The following is a 16,339-nucleotide window of genomic DNA, read 5'->3' on the forward strand; positions in this document are numbered from 1 at the left end:
TTGATGTGTGCTTTACAGGGGTATGCCGAGTTGTAAAGCTTAAGCGAAAATGAGAAGCGGTCGTCGCCACAGCCGGTACGCCCGTGTGCATAGTTTCTCTCTTCCACGCGCAATCTCCATCCGGAACCCTTTGTGCCAGAGATTCTTAGTATTGGAAACCCCAAGACTGGAACGCTAGAACAAAACGAACTGATATCCGCCGACTAGATAATATGGTGTGATGATCATTACCATGTAGGTCCCCTAACCCTGGTGCCAAGCCTGTGTCTTTCGATACTCCCCAATGTTTGTACTCGTTCGACCTTGCGATCAAGACGCAATGACGTCCTCATACGCATAAAACCTTCCTCTTCAGCAACTTGATTCTCTCGCGCATGTTGTGAGCGCTGGAGGTAGGAAAATCACCGAAGCATGGATCAACTTTACATCAGATCGAAAAGAATGAAAAATCTCAGATCTTGAGCTCCGTGGACGGCCATTCCCTTTCGATGGAACAGGATGCCCAGTCAGTCATTGAGTTCACCTTTATCTTAAGTCTCTAACGAACCGATGTCAGGTTATCTGTACCCGGCGATGCGCCAGCCCCGCCGGCCTCTCCCCCGCCGGCCTCTACATTACTGCTGCAAGACCACTTCGCAGGCGGGTATTCATCGCCATCGGTTCAGAAGGAGTAATGTATACTGGCTCCCAAGAGAATGATCTTTGACTGGGATCCGGGTGCGGGGGTGTGGATCACATCCCGCGCGGGAAGATTGTTCGCGACCGGACAGCCCGGCGAGAAACCAAGGCTCTTCAGTGATATTTTGGGATAAAGGGAATTATTAAATCTAGTATATCTACAGTAGAACTTATCTTAAGGTTGTATGGTCACTACAGCGTCGGGGTTTAGAGAACAGCGAGTTCGAGGGTAGACGGTGTCTCGTAGGTGTGATAGATGAACGTACTTGCAGAGTTTCATATACTAAATTACACTTGTTTAGGTCTATATGGTTGCGGGTTTGGATAATAAGGCTCAGTACCTTTCTTTCCGCTAATCACCGGGGGAAGGATATATGCAATGGAAATAAATGTTACAGAGGCGACGAAGACACTAGTCAAACGTAATTGAACGGTGATGGCGGATAATACCCCGATGTGACGCACCCGTAGAAACCAAAAAAAGGGTTTCTGGTATTATGGTAGTCTAAGAATATCGATCTAGATCTCGATAGTCGAATCGAATCTCTCATTACTGATATCCTTCCACTAAATCATAGATGGCTGAACACTGTATGTATCTAGTGTGGAATGTGAAGCTTCAGCCGCGATGAAAGCTTACCGTAAGTTAGATATTGAATGAAGTTAACAGCGAACTTCTGGTGTGGTGCGATCTGCATCTAACGGAACACCCGAAATATATTCAAACAATGTCCACCTACCTGCCTATACGCCTGGTGACTAGATTCAAAAGCTGGACGCTATCGCCCATATATTTTCTATGCTATACAACCCGCCCGATAACTAACATTATATGGTTCAGACGTATAAAACCATGGAATGAGCGGTTGGTTCGATACCAGAATAAATTTGGATGACCTCCGTGGGCTGCGTTGACTCTGCTCTAGACTGAGAGATAGATATTCACTTACTACCATATTACTTACAGATACCTTCAACGACTTATTTCCGGCAACCAGAAACCGGTTATTATATTCTCAATGGGGTCCTCAACCAGATCACGAAAAAGTCGAGACGAAAGTAGAGGTCGGGGTGCGCAGAACTTTATCGTCGACGACTTGCTCTACCTGATCCAAGTACTTGAGCAGGAGCGGCCGCTAAGAGGCAAAGATTGGGATAACGTCGTCCTAGCGTATAATAGTCCGGACGTATATGCTGCCTCCAATGGGAGATCCGAAAGAAATACGAAAAGCCTTCGTTCCCAATGGCGCAGGATGCTTAACTACAGCAAGTCGGCTGAAGACCCATCATGTCCAGAATATGTGAGGAGAGCAAAATGGCTTAACAAATCTCTAAAGGAGGAACCAGAGATGGAGACAAGTGATGACGATGATCGAAGTGACGATGAAGACTCGGAAGAGGATGGTTTGAAGCAGGGGAAATACATGTGAGGGATATGGATAAAGGTAAGACACTTCGCAACGATAATCCAAATTTTGTTTCCCGGAAACGAAAACCTGAGCTCATCCCTAGTACAAGTTGAATTATAACACGCAGGAATATATTAACAGATAAGAGTTCCAAGCGTTAGTAGACCAAAGAATTCGGGGAAAATGTCCAGTCTTCTCAGAGCTCAACAGACCATTCCTGTGTCCGCGTTACGGTCTATCACCCCCGAAGCGCGACAGAGCAAACGGCTTCGATCTGATTACTCTATTTCAACTATTAGTCGGCCTGCCCTGAGTCAAAATGCTTCACCGAGACATCAGCGAGCTCTTGCCAATTCTTCTCCAGATCCTTCAAAATGCATCTCTCAGGACGAGGAGCTTAGTGTACAAAGGTTTTTTCGCATACGCGGTGATGAGCTAGAAATCAAATTGGCTTCGGTAGAGAAAGAACTACGTGATGTACAGGACAAGATGAGAGAAGTAGAAAGAGAAAATTGAAAGCTTGAAGTCAAGGTTATGGTCTTTGAACTGGTGGCTAGCGGAGGGGGAGGAACTCTATCCTGAGGTTCATGGGCATAAACAGAAGAGATCCCGGGTAGCAGTGAATGAAAGTGAGTATTATACTGAAATGGTTTAACTGGAACCAATCACCTGCGGATCGTTTGATAGCTCCTAATTCCAGGCGGTTAGATGTTGTCTAATACTACATGTATTATATCCACAATCTTCGAATTTCCATAAATACAGCTCGTTCGTGTCAGTAAAATGCAGTAAACAAAAATGTAGATATCCGTTCTAGATACAAAGGTATCCTCGGTCATACATTCTTCAGTATTTCCTAGTGTATATTCAAGACAAAACTCCTCCTTACTCTTGTCCGCTTGGGGGGATACAATTAATGAATTAAACAAAAAAAAAAAAAACCGCTTTGGGGGGGGGGGGGTCCAGTCCCCGCGACGGTGGAGTCGACGTTTTTCTTGGCAATGATATATTAGGCTAGTGTTTCACCAATATGCTAGATCGCTCTCTCAAAATGTCGGTGTCGAGAAAGACGGCCACTGGACCCTGCTTCGCGGTACCCATGATGAGGGGCCTCAATGGGTCAGTCCGGGCTGGAAGATATGATTGTTCTGGCCCGGCTCATGCTATCAAAATCAGGGTCAGGCCCAGGCTCGGATAACTAAGGGTGTTCATCTACTTGGAGTGATCTGTTCGTTGACTGGAACAAAATAACGTCAAACAAGCCGCAGTCTTCCCCGGTGAATAATGTATAGAGGTCTGTGAAATACATTGAAGCTATCCTTCGAACTGCTAATATTGTATGAGCTACTTTGCCCGGGCCTACCTATTTAACCGGGGCCAAATTTTGAAGCTCGCCCGGCCCGGCCCATCAAATGAAATCTACGGCCTGGCCCGGCCTGGCCCGGCCTGTCGAAAAATCACCAGGGCGGCCCGTGTTAGACCCCGGCCCATTGAGGCCCCTGCCCATAATATCTTCCATTCTTTCAGGCATCCTTTGCCTGCAAATTGCTTAGACGGCAGCAATAAATTAAGAATCAAACTCCATAGGCAACATAACCCGCCCAAGTCTTGGATTTCCGTTTCTTCCTATCTGTTATATTGCAAAAGGAATATTTCCCCAAACCTAACCCTACACCAATCAAATTCACATCGATCTCCGTCTTATGAAATAATACAATAAGGTAGCCTCAAAGGCTAACGGGTTGGCTTCCTTGTCCAAGGCGCCGAGTGCTTGTATGGTTCCAGAACTCTTAAACCTGTGTGTCCGGGACGTGGAACCTGGGCTATCTCGCGTCAGTTAGGGTTAGGTCTTCTATTTTCAAAAAAAGATGCACGTGCCCCTGTCAGTTTGGAAGAGTTTCTCGCTCTTACGCAGTTCTGGTTATCCTCATAGTAGTGTGGTGATAGGTGTATGTTAGGAATGCTAGCGTAGTTCTTGAGCCTCTTCATCTCTTCTTAGGTGCATCTAACGATGAATAACTGTGCAGTGAGAGGATATCCAATATAACTGTTGACCAATACATTTGTAAACGTACCGGTAAGATGGAGTTCAAAACGTAAACCTCTTGTGTGCTGAAACTCTCCGTTGTACAGCCAGTGTCAAGCACCTGGGTGGTTGCCATGTGCTCTGATAAGCCTTCTTCGATAGTTTTCTCACAATTTATCTCAAAGGGGTATCTCTATAATGGGATTAACATATAAATTCTAAGTCTTCCGCAGAAATAAGGACGTTCTTGTTTCATCTTGTTGCGGTATACTACAGAGTATGATGTGAAAAGGTATATCGTGTCACGTACATCCCTTTTTCACATTCTTCCATGGATTCCTATCTAATCGGTATTCTGGATTCCACACATTTAATTAATAGGGTTGTTTGTCAGCGCTGTGTAAAATTGTGAAGAATATAAATATTTGACCTGTATCTCCTTTCTGCTCTATTTTTTTCTTATCGTTTCTGGCATACTTCTTGTTATATTTAATACAGATATCCCCATCATCTGTATAATCGATCTTGTGATATCATACCAAGAGAACAATATAATGTAACTCCACCTCCATCCTTATCTCGTCTGTTGATTATCTTTGATCAATAACTATTCCTCTAATGACAACCTTAGCCCCTGTCCTCTTTGTTTCCTAGCCTTGCTTTTTCTAGTCAATTGTTAAGCGAACTTATAATACAGGTAAGCTGTAACGGGGGTCTCCGCTAAGAGAAATAGAATAGGATAGAATAGAGACGGCCATACAAGATAGACAATCAGGTTGCAGATTATTCAAAGATATTATCGCTAGAACTCAATAATCTTTCAGGGCTCTGTGTTACGGGCATGCCAAGCATTTACGGGAGTGAGAGAAAAGGCTAGTATGACTCCGGATGCGGAAGACCAACATGTGCGGCCATTGAGTTGGAGGAATTTCTTTTTATATTGATATGAGAAAAGTGGTATATACATTACTGGAAAAAGAGCGGGGACTTGAGAAAAGCAGGTTCAATTATCCAATTCTCTAACTCTTCGATTTGATTTATACACAGTCCGATTAAAGTCTGGTGTACTATATTGAAACCCATCTTTATATGCATTCAAAATGCGAAGACTCTTCCTAAAATACTTGCCAATGAGCTCTTTTGTGACTGACTCCACCGCTTCTGGAACCACCTTTCTTAATGCCTCGATACTGTATCCACAGTTATCTCTTGCATACTTTTTAGACCTTCCCCAGTAATACTCAATCCAGTTTAATTCGCAATGAAACTTTGGATAAAACAAAACCATATGCCCCATCTCTTCAACCTTCTCCTGCAGCATACCTTTTTCGCCCTGAAAATCGGGCTTGAGTATCATATTTCTGCGTGCACAACAGCCATTCTTGGTGGGGTCATCCTTATGGGTAACGGGGGTCCTCTCTAAGAGAAATAGAATCAGGTAGAATAGAGACGGCCGTGCAAGATAGACAATCAGGTTGCAGATTATTCAAGGATACTATCGCTAGAACTCAATAATCTTTAAGGGCTCTGCTACCAATAAGAACTTGGTTTTTCTTTCTGATCAAGACTTGAGAGAACAGGACTGAAGGGCGAGAATGAACCTGAGTACTTATACTCCGAAGGCCTCTATTCTCTGCTCCTAACTCCTTACTAAGCTCCGGTGAAGCCTTTCCTCGGCGCCGGAAACAATACCACCGCTACCCCGCTTTTCTCTAAACGTTAGCAGGTGTTTCCGATACCCAAGGCAACCACCCTTAGTCAAAGCCTTTGTAACACCTGCAGCCTTGGTTGCCACACAACCGAGGGTATGCATGAATGAGCTGCCACTCAGGTGTAAGCTTAATCATTGCTGTAGAGCTTTCGCTTATTGTAGACTTCCCTAGCATAGTCCCTGCCCCTTCGGCGGACTTTCAATGCTCAGAGAATATAGAAGATCACAGGGCGATCAGAGCTTCACTCTGGCCGGTCTTCTAGTCACTGGCGAGACATAGACTCGTCAGTCATTGCTCCCATGAATAGATCCTCTTCCTAGCGCCCGGAATGTAGTTACTCTAACAACTGGTAGCTAACCACACTGCCGGTACTTACATATCACCGTGCAACTGGCTTCTAACAATAACTCTCAGCATGTAACCGGGCCCTGTGTGTACTCATACACCAGACAGTTGAAATGGCTCCGTTACACTACTCCCCTCTTCCAGGATCTTGGTCTCCGAGATCTATAACCATTCTATTACCGTCCATTCTATATGACAAGAAATTCCGTAATATGCAAGGAAATGAAAAACCTAAAGGAAAGAACTACACCCCAACAATCCGCTTGTCCTTGGGTTTCTTAGGATACCTCATATGGAAATCCCGAAGGGCTTCTTCAGCACTCTTCTTGAGATGCTCCCAAGGTTCCCAAGTAGCATCCTCGTTTTCATAACCTTCCCACAGCACTAGGTATTCCACTCGTCTCCTCTTCTTATTGACCCGGCTATCAGCTACCTCCCGGACAACCCAGTTCTGTTCTCGTTCAATCTCTTCAGGTTCCGGTGGGGGAACTCTTCTCTCAGGGTCTACCGGTGCTCTATAAGGTTCCAGAAGAGAGACATGAAAGACCGGGTGGATTCCCATTTGAGGGGGAAGAGAGAGCTTGTAGGCACGGGTACCAATAGCTTCTAAGACCTTGAAGGGTCCCATCTTCTTCTGATCCAATTTTCCCAAAGGCCGCTTTGTTTGCACATTGCGCCGGTCCAACATAACCTCATCTCCGGGCTTGATTTCAGGCGGTGCCAGTACATGAGCATCATACCACCGAGCCATTCTTATTCTAGCTTTACCCAAGCTGGCGTTCATAGCCTGCCAGATAGATTCCCATTGAGATATCATGACCTCGCTTGCTGGATTGTTCCATTCTACTCCTTCCTTTAGGGCCGGCCAGTTGGTTCGGGGTTCATAACCATAGTTGGCATAGAAAGCCGATACCTTGGTAGACTCAGAGACTGCCGAGTTATATGTATACTCTGCCAAAGGCAAGAGTTCTGCCCAGTCATCCTGTTGATATGAACAATAACTCCACAAGTAGTGTTCCAGGGTCTGGTTAACTCTTTCTGTTTGACCGTCTGTTTGGGGATGGAAAGATGTGGACATCTTCAGCTTCACATTGAGGAGACTCATGAGAGATTGCCAAAAGTGAGAGATGAACCTGCTATCTCTGTCCGAGACTATGTCATCAGGTAAACCATGGAGTCTCCAAACTTCTTTCAAGAACAACTTAGCCAAATCTTCCGTTTTATTGAGGGTAGGAAGAGGGATGTAATGTGCCATCTTTGAAAAGCGGTCCACTATTACCCAGATCTTTGTAAACCCACTAGATTCCGGTAATCCCACAATGAAGTCCATAGAGATGGAAGTCCATGGCCGATAGGGTATCTCCAACGGTTGGAGAATACCAAACTTCTTATGTCTGGAGGTCTTATTCCTCTGGCAGCTGTCACAGCTCCGGACATATTCCTCAACATCCTTATCCATGTTGGGCCAAAAGAAGTTGTTTTTCACCCGCTCTAGTGTCTTGAATTGGCCAAAATGACCAGCCAGCTTAGAGTCATGGGTATCGGACAGTATTTCCATCTGAAGCTTCTTGTCTTTGGGTATATACCATCTATTCTTGTAGAAGATGAGACCGTTCTTGACCGACAAGTTCTGGTCTAAATTTGGTTTCCTTTCAACCAGGGAGCGGTGCAATTCCTGCCAGAAACTATCCTCTTTAGCAGCCGTGTATAGGCGCTCTAAGAATGTATTCTGCAATTGATTCACCCTGACAGCCGCTAGCTTTGCAGGATCCAAAACCAATTGACCTGGCCTAAAAAAGATCTGTGGCTCCGGCTGCAGAGTTTCACCTCCCTCTCCAAGGCGGTGATCCCAGCGCCTAGATAGCACATCAGTCTTGCCATTCTTTTCTCCCGGTCTGTAGACAACCTTAAAATTGTAGCCTGCGAGGTCTTCAGACCATCTAGCTTGCCGACTAGTGAGACCCTTGGTAGAATTAAAGTACTCCAAGTTCTTGTGGTCTGTGAAAGTCGTGATCTCCTGCTCACAGGATTTGAGCATGTGTTCCCATTCCCGGAAAGAGGCTACAATAGCTCCCATTTCCTTATCATGAATGTCATAGTTGATCTCAGCTGGGGAGAACTTTTTTGAATAGAATGCCACCAGATGTAGCTTTCCATCGTCCCCATACTGAGAGAGCACCGCTCCTTTGGCAAAATCACTGGCATCTGTCTCAACCACCGTTCTCCTACTAGGGTCAAAATGAAGAAGGATTGGACCGCTTGTAAACAGCCTCTTGAGTTCTTCAAAGGCCTGCTCATGTGCTGCCGTCCAATACTATTTCTTGTCTTTTTGCAAGAGATCAGTTAATGGCTTGCAAACTTTACTGAAGCCTTCAATGAAGCGGCGATAGAAGTTTGCAAATCCGAGGAATGCCTGTACTGCCTTGATGTTCTCAGGGACCGGCCATTCCTTAACTGCCTCCACCTTGTCTTCTGACATAGATACTCCTTCTTCCGAGGTGTGATAGCCCAGGTATTCTACTTCTCGGACATGGAAGTATGTCTTGCTGATCGAGGCACAGAGCTTAGCATCCCTAAAGATCTGTAAAACCTTCTTGACAAGTAGCTCAGGGTCCTTCTCAGTTTCCGAGTAGATGAGGATGTCATCAATATAGACAACCACTCCTTCATACAGTAGTTCCTTTAGCACATCATTAATCATTGTCTGGAAGGCGGAGGGAGCATTGCATAGACCAAATGGCATCACATTATACTGATACAGTCCATAGCAAGTTCTGAAAGCGGTTTTCCACTCATCGCCTTCGGCTATCCTGATCAAATTCAAGCCGTTTTTCAGGTCTATCTTTGTGAAGATCTTGGCCTTAAACAACCTGTCTCTGAGCTCGCTCATGATAGGCAGCGGGTACTTGTCCTTGACAGTGACCTTGTTTAAGCCTCTGTAATCCACACAAATCCGCAATGTACCATCCTTCTTAGGAATGAACAATATGGATGCCGCAGCAGGGCTGTTAGATCTAGAGATCTTTCCTGAAGACAATTCTTTGTCCAGGTACTCTCGGAGGGCCTTCAACTCTGGAGCGGAACATGGGTACAGCGGGCCAAATGGGGGAGCGGTGCCAGGCAAGAGTTTGATCTTCAAATCATTATGGGAATGCGGCGGCATTTCCTCAATCTTCTCTTGACTGAACACATCAGCCCAATCCCGGTATAGGTGGTGTATTTTCTCAGCAATATCACCTCCGTCCTCATCATGCCATACTGAACCGACCAATTGATAGACTGTCTCTTCTTCTTCCAACATTTGGTATGGAGAGATCAGTTCAATCTTGGTGGCCGCTGGGAGACAATTCTGCTTGCAGTAGTCACTCCTCCAGCTCATGGTGTTGAGTTCCCAGTTGATGTCCGGGTTATGCTTCCTAGCCCAACTAATTGGCAGGTAACTGGTCATTCCTTCTTCCAATGTAGCCACCTCCCATCGGAGTGTCTCCTTATGATCTCCTATAGTCATGCGGACTGGGTGAGTGTAATACTCACCTCCTCCCATCATGACATCTCCTTGAGCATCAAACATTGTCAGAGGTTGATCCCGCCGCACTAAGGGAATTCCATGTTTTCTAACAAAACTCTGGTTGAGGATAGCTCCTGTACAACCGGTGTCAAACAGGAAAGACCCTTGGGCACCTTCATCCTTTCCTTTGACCGTCCATGACAGTCTTGCCTTCAGTATAGGTCTTTTTCCATGTACTGGTAAGGAGGGAAGCCTCTTTTCCAACCTTCTTTGCTTAACAGCGGGTTCTGAACTCGTTTCTCTTTGGCTTTTCAACATAGCTAATAGCTTTGGGCGCTACTAAGATCAAAGATCCTTGGGTTCTATTCCCAAGCGATTATATAGCGGGTATGATGTGTAGTAGTTTTGGTAGTGGTTGGAAGTGTCTTTATAACAAATGTAACTTTGGTAGAGCACTGACAGACCAGCTGTTTCGGGTCTTAAACCCATCCTCAGAGTGCTTGGAGCAATCAAATAGGCAGAAATACAATCATAATTTATTCAAGAGAAACATAGAGACCGAAAAACCTGTATGAAAGAAAACTAGTAAACATGGACTCAAAACAGACACTTTTCTACCAGATGATTTCATTGTCCGAGTCTTGCTCAGGCTGAAAAACAAAATCTTCTGTAACCTCCGGGATTACAACAAGTGGATCTTCTGTAACCTCCGGGAGTACAACAAGTGGATCTTCTGCTACTACAGCAGCCACTTTAGCCTTCTTCTGAGAGTTGGAATTACCCTTCACTCTTTTCCGCTTTTGTACTCTTACTGCTGCCACTCGGACAACAGTAGGTTCCTTGGACCAACAATCGGTCCATTTGTGTCTGGACTTGCCGCACTATTGCACAAGTCAGTCTATGCACTCTACCAATAGGGAGTACCGGAAGGTCATACCTTCAAGCATACTTCTGCTTTCCTTCTTTCTTCTAGAATATCCCCCGGGATACCCTTCACTTCCACCGCTTTGTCTTTAGGTCCGGGAGTCTTCTGAGGTCCGGAGGAGCTCGCAGCTTCTCTTTTCCTCTTAGGCTGCTGGTCCTTCTGAGCGGGAGGATCTTTCTTGGTCCGAGGGTGCACTTTCTCAGCTGCCATCCCTTGGTACCTCTCATGGGTGTGCCTCAACTCTCTTAGAGCAGCTATCCGCTCCATCAAGGACTTTGGCTTGGGATTAAAAAGAGCCCAACTCATGCCTAGGTCCGGAAGGAGGGAATTATGAATCTTATCATCCACCAACTGACCCTCATAGCCAGTCTTCCACATCAGCTGAATGATAGTATTCAGGAAGAGGTCTATTCCTCCTCGAGCTGTGTGGGTGAGGGTATTTCAATGGGCTACAACATCATCTCTAGAGATGGCTTCCCCGAAGGCTGCTCTAAAAGCGTCCACAAAGGGATCCCAGCGCTTCCATCTTTGATCCAACACCATCGGCATCCCAGCAAGACGGTTGGCAGAGGTTTGATCAATGGAGTTGTGATATGCCTCATACCATCGGATCGCTGCCTCTCCTTCCATCAAGTTGCCTGCATATCGGATCTTAACCTCCTCAGAGGTAAATGACAGGCTCTTAATGGAGAACACATTCTCACATTGCCGGATGAAGGTCTCCACTTGCTCCGCCTTGCCCTGGAATTTGGAGGGTGGTGGTGCCTTTGGTTCTCGGGCCCTGGTGGTAGCAGAAGGGGGAGAGGCGGCCTGAGGTCAGTACTGCTGGGACATCATAGCAAACAAATCCTTTTGTTGCTTCTCCAACTTCTTCTTCAGATATCTCCACCAGCCTCTTCTGTCACCACCTTCCGGTTCCGAGTCTGAACTGTCAGAACTGCCTGAGTCTCCGGGAGTGAGAGCGCGGGCCACGGGAGGTGGAGGCTTCTGGTTTCCACCGATACCACCCTGTACATTAACTGGGGGGGGAGCGGCGGCCACAGCAGGAGGAAGCTACAGGTGCTACTGGTGCCGGATTGCTGGCCAACGGTGAAAATGCTGCTGCTTGAGCGGCCCCAGACATGGTAAACCTTCCCGGGTTCCTAGCTAGCAGACTGGGAGGTCCTCGACCTGCACCTGAGAAGAAATCTCCTTCATAGTCAAAGGATCGGTCAACTCCTCCAAGGAGTGGGTGTGCTCCACCGAAGTGGCTAGGTGGTAAGGGCGAAGCCCCCACCGCTGGCTGCACAATAGGAATAACTCTCCTAGTGGATCGGACCGGAAATGCTGCAAAGGGGCTGGTTTTCCGCTGCATTGTCCTGGTAGCTGCCCTGGAAGAGGACCTGGGTCCTGGATTTGATGCCGGAGTTGCTGGTCTACCCACCACCAGTCTTCCTTCATCAAGGGCTCTCTTTATCTCGGCAACAAAGTCTGGTGGAGTGGCCAGATTTGTCCACTCAATCTTCATGGCATCCTCATTCAGTTCATCTCTTTCCGCATACTTCCGGAGTTCTTCCTGAACAGAGTTGACCTCCTGCCTCATGTACTCGAGACCTTCTGCCATCAGAGCATTCTGTGCTGCCTGGCGCTCTTGTACAAGAAGGAGGGCCTGACTGCCCCGGGTCAACTGATTCTGCAGGCTGTGCTGGAGGTAGGTCTGGAGCTCTGTGAAGAACTGTTGAATGGAAACCTCGTCGGTATCTTGCCAGGCAGGCTCACAGCAGGGAATGTAGGTATCTAAAGCAGTCCTGGGCTTCTTGACCAGCTGTGTCTGCCCGGTGGCATCAAGCTGGAGGGGCACCGGCTGCCATTCAATCTGAAGGGGTGCATCTGGAGCCGGGAGGGTGGACATTGTATAGAGGAAGAATAATCTGAAGGTGATTTGAGCCTTAGAGATTATCTGTAACGGGGGTCCTCTCTAAGAGAAATAGAATCAGATAGAATAGAGACTGCTGTACAAGATAGACAATCAGGTTGCAGATTATTCAAGGATACTATCGCTAGAACTCAATAATCTTTAAGGGCTCTGCTACCGATAAGAACTTGGTTTTTCTTTCTGATGAAGACTCGAGAGAACAGGACTGAAGGGCGAGAATGAGCCTGAGTACTTATACTCCGAAGGCCTCTATTCTCTGCTCCTAACTCCTTACTAAGTTCCGGTGAAGCTTTTCCTCGGCGCCGGAAACAATACCACCGCTACCCCGCTTTTCTCTAAGCGTCAGCAGGTGTTTCCGATACCCAAGGCAATCACCCTTAGTCAAAGCCTTTGTAACACCTGCAGCCTTGGTTGCCACACAACCGAGGGCCTGCGTGAATGAGCTGCCGCTCAGGTGTAAGCTTAATCATTGCTGTCGAGCTTTCACTTATTGTAGACTTCCCTAGCATAGTCCCTGCCCCTTCGGCGGACTTTCAATGCTCAGAGAATATAGAAGATCACTGTAACGGCAGCTAGACGGGTTGGCTATGTGAGTTGTCTGGGTATAAGGGAGAAGGATTATGCAGTGTGGTTGGGTTTAGTGAAGCGGGTTTCTATTATGTTCTTTCTGTTTCTGTTATGCGAGAGTATGAGTCAGCATTGGGATAGGGTATGGATATATAAGGGGGGCGTTGTCTCGTGATTTCTTGTTTCTCTTTCTTTCTCTTTTCTCTTTATGTAACCTCTGTACTTTACAGTTACGAATACTATTTGCTTCGCGCTACGTCATATGGTTTACCCGGTATACTAGACCAGGTACAACCATCCATAGTCCATAGTCCACAGTCTCCGTTCTTGCCTTAGGTCTACCCTTCGGCCCTATAGTCCATAGTCCACGTTCCCGCCTTGGTAGCATACCTCGGCCCCATAGTCCATAGTCCACGAATCTCCTACGTCCACGTCTTCGCCTCGGTTGTATTCCTTGGCTTCATAGTTCCTACGCCCACAGTCCCCGTTACAATCACAGGGTAATCAGAGCTTCACTCTGGGCGGTCTTCTAGTCACTGGCGAGACATAGACTCGTCAGTCATTGCTCCCATGAATAGATCCTCTTCCTACCGCCCGGAATGTAGTTACTCTAACAACTGGTAGCTAACCACACTGCCGGTACTTGCATATCACCGTGCAACTGGCTTCTAACAATAACTCTCAGCATGTAACTGGGCCCTGTGTGTACTCATACACCAGACAGTTGAAATGGCTCCGTTACATTATGGGTTTGGAGGATAGTGCATTCAGCGCATTTCTGAATTTTTGGCAATTCAGAGTTCAATTGTTCTTTGCAGTCATAGCATTTGTTTCTTCCAGTACAGTTGCTGGTTTGACATGCTGCAATAATTCGCTTCACTGCCGCAGTTCTTTGTCTTTCAATGAGTTTACAAGCTGGGCAGTTATTCATCGAACAATCCAGCTTAAGTGAATCCAACCACAGACCACGTTCAGTCAAGACAATTTGGAGACCTTTAGGATGCCCCGCATAATTGTTACCAGCATTTTCAGCAGGGAATACCATAAGCTGTTCCTGTTCAGTAATAACTCCATTGATTGTGGTTGAAAATTTCGTTTTCCTCATGTATTTAGGATTCTTGCCACCTGGTTCTTTATTCATTTCAGAGGCTCGCAGGGCATCTTCAGCAAAACAGGCGTGACTTGTCTCATTGTCAAAAAGGAAGAGACATTGGTGTGTTCTGGGTGGGTATCTCAATTCAACCATTGGTACAACTACTGTGACGATATGCTGAACAAGGAGCTCTGCTGTTCAATAGCCTTCGTTATTCTTTCCAAATTCAAAATACTCTGTTACGTTCCGCCGTTTTGGGTTCAGTCCTTTTTGAATCATGGTTTCGTCCGATATCGACATGGGAATATGAACTCTTTCATTCGGGAATAGACAATCACTTAACATTATCCCTCGTCCCTTGGACTTTTTCAGTAAAAGACTATTCTGGCTGCTCGTCCATGCTTTACGAAGGGAATCATTGACACTAAACGTGGATTCATCATGCGTGCAAAGAATTCTTCTTTTCAATCCTCCAGCAGGAGCCGCCCCGCCAGCCGCGGTACCGTTTTCATTGAATTCAATTATTTGCAGTTGCAATTCATTCAGCCCCCCAACAAAAGAAATGCGGTATTTCAGAAAGTCATCTCGGTCATGCCCGTCAATGTAAACTCGTTTACAGACGTCATTATAATTCAGGCCAAGCCCCAACAACCACCCCCCTGCTGTCCGTGCCCGAATAGATGATCTTTTGTACACCTGGCTCTTGTTTCCATCTTCTTCACCATTATCTCTATCCAGAAGCAGGAGATCTTCCTGAACACGAGCACGATGCTCATTTGAGTAAAGATAATCTCCAACAGCATCAGGTATTGTACGGGATATGAGTTTATCACTTGATTTTGCAATAAATTCACGCATGAATATGTTACGGGTATGCCAAGTATTTACGGAAGTGAGACAAAAGGCCAGTAGATACCCCGATACCCTCTGATACTAATGGCAAAACTACTATCAACTCCGGTTCGCACCCCCGAGGTGCGGTGCGATCAATATGCGACCAAATGCGGAGTTACGGTTTTCCTAGTTACAAAACACGTTTTCGACCCCAATAATAATCTCCGGAGCATCAAACCGCCGGAGGGGAGTGCTTTTGGACCGGTGGATATATGAGGGACAGCTGGAATCAATCGGATCGAAGATCGGACTGTGAGGGATGCGCACCAGACCACAAGAGTACACTACGCAGAGCTCAGAGTTCGGCTAACAGCTACAAAGGTAGAAGTCTCCAAGGTCTCTTCAGTCAACGTTGAGTATGATTCTCCTTGATCCGATACGGGCCCCGCGAGCTACGTTATCAACAAAGATTCACTAGAGTTAGCGTGTAATGTTCGACCGTCTTCGACGTAATAGTTCAGGTAGAGTTCGAAGTCACAATAGAGTAAAGTATTTCAAAGTATAGTCAAATAAAGTTGTAACTCGCGTATCAACGATTTATATTGTTAAGACTCTGATTTCGCCGATGATGGTTTGGCTAGTCAGTGAATGACACAGTATTTATATCCCTCGCTTATGTCTCGAGGACCCAATCTACTAATAATACAGAATACACTCGGGGCATGCCCGAGACCCTGAAAAACAACCAAGAACATTTAACTCCTAAGTCCGTAACCCAAACTCCTAAACCCGCTGAAACCCCTCAACCTATTTATCCACTCTAATGCACATTTCCCTGTCGATGTTTCTTCCCCATCGGCCGTCTGGTGGATAATCGTCAGCGTCGGCTATTCGGAGGTCTCGGACGGCAAGGCTACCTACTCAGGCCTCTTCCCACATCGCTTTCCCACATAGCAGAGTCCTCTCATGCCCACAGGTACCGCCGATAGGTACTCGGTCGGCTGGCAGCTTGCGCCGATTCGCTCCGAGCGGTCCGATCTTCGATCCGATTGATTCCAGCTGTCCCTCATATATCCACCGGTACTAAAACACTCCCCTCCAGCGGTTTGACGCTCCGGGGGTTATTATTGGGGTCGAAAACGTGTTTTTTAACTAGGAAAACCGCAACTCCGCATTTGGTCGTATATTGATCGCACCGTACCTCGTAGGTGCGAACCGGAGTTGATAGTGGTGTTGCCATTAGTATTAAAAGGTATAGGAGTATCTACTAGCCTTTCTCTCACTCCCGTAAATGCTTGGCATGCCCGTAACACGGACCACCCGGAGC

General features: G+C 46.4%; 4 protein-coding genes across 4 annotated transcripts; 2 read left to right on the forward strand and 2 right to left on the reverse strand.

The window, feature by feature from the left end:
- Positions 1–488: 488 nt before the first annotated feature.
- On the forward strand, positions 489–1,006 carry H6S33_008012 (uncharacterized protein; the record flags this gene model as incomplete). Its single annotated transcript, XM_044839702.1, has 4 exons — positions 489–505; positions 557–670; positions 843–925; positions 981–1,006. 4 exons carry the CDS (start codon positions 489–491, stop codon positions 1,004–1,006), a joined length of 240 nt encoding a protein of 79 aa, XP_044688203.1.
- A 691-nt stretch (positions 1,007–1,697) lies between these two features.
- Positions 1,698–2,108, forward strand: H6S33_008013 (uncharacterized protein; the record flags this gene model as incomplete). Its single annotated transcript, XM_044839703.1, has 1 exon — positions 1,698–2,108. The coding sequence occupies one exon, from the start codon at positions 1,698–1,700 to the stop codon at positions 2,106–2,108; it is 411 nt and encodes a 136-aa protein (XP_044688204.1).
- Positions 2,109–10,292: 8,184 nt separating this feature from the next.
- On the reverse strand, positions 10,293–12,494 carry H6S33_008014 (uncharacterized protein; the record flags this gene model as incomplete). The annotated part of the gene is made up of 5 exons (XM_044839704.1): positions 10,293–10,559; positions 10,616–10,984; positions 11,057–11,384; positions 11,448–11,611; positions 11,661–12,494. 5 exons carry the CDS (start codon positions 12,492–12,494, stop codon positions 10,293–10,295), a joined length of 1,962 nt encoding a protein of 653 aa, XP_044688205.1.
- A 298-nt stretch (positions 12,495–12,792) lies between these two features.
- On the reverse strand, positions 12,793–12,948 carry H6S33_008015 (uncharacterized protein; the record flags this gene model as incomplete). The annotated part of the gene is made up of 1 exon (XM_044839705.1): positions 12,793–12,948. A coding segment is annotated over one exon (156 nt), but the record flags the coding sequence as incomplete, so codon positions are not given.
- Between the last annotated feature and the right edge of the window lie 3,391 nt (positions 12,949–16,339).

Source organism: Morchella sextelata (genome assembly GCF_020137385.1).
Source record: "Morchella sextelata strain SCLS chromosome Unknown scls_25, whole genome shotgun sequence".
Classification (NCBI taxonomy): domain Eukaryota; kingdom Fungi; phylum Ascomycota; class Pezizomycetes; order Pezizales; family Morchellaceae; genus Morchella; species Morchella sextelata.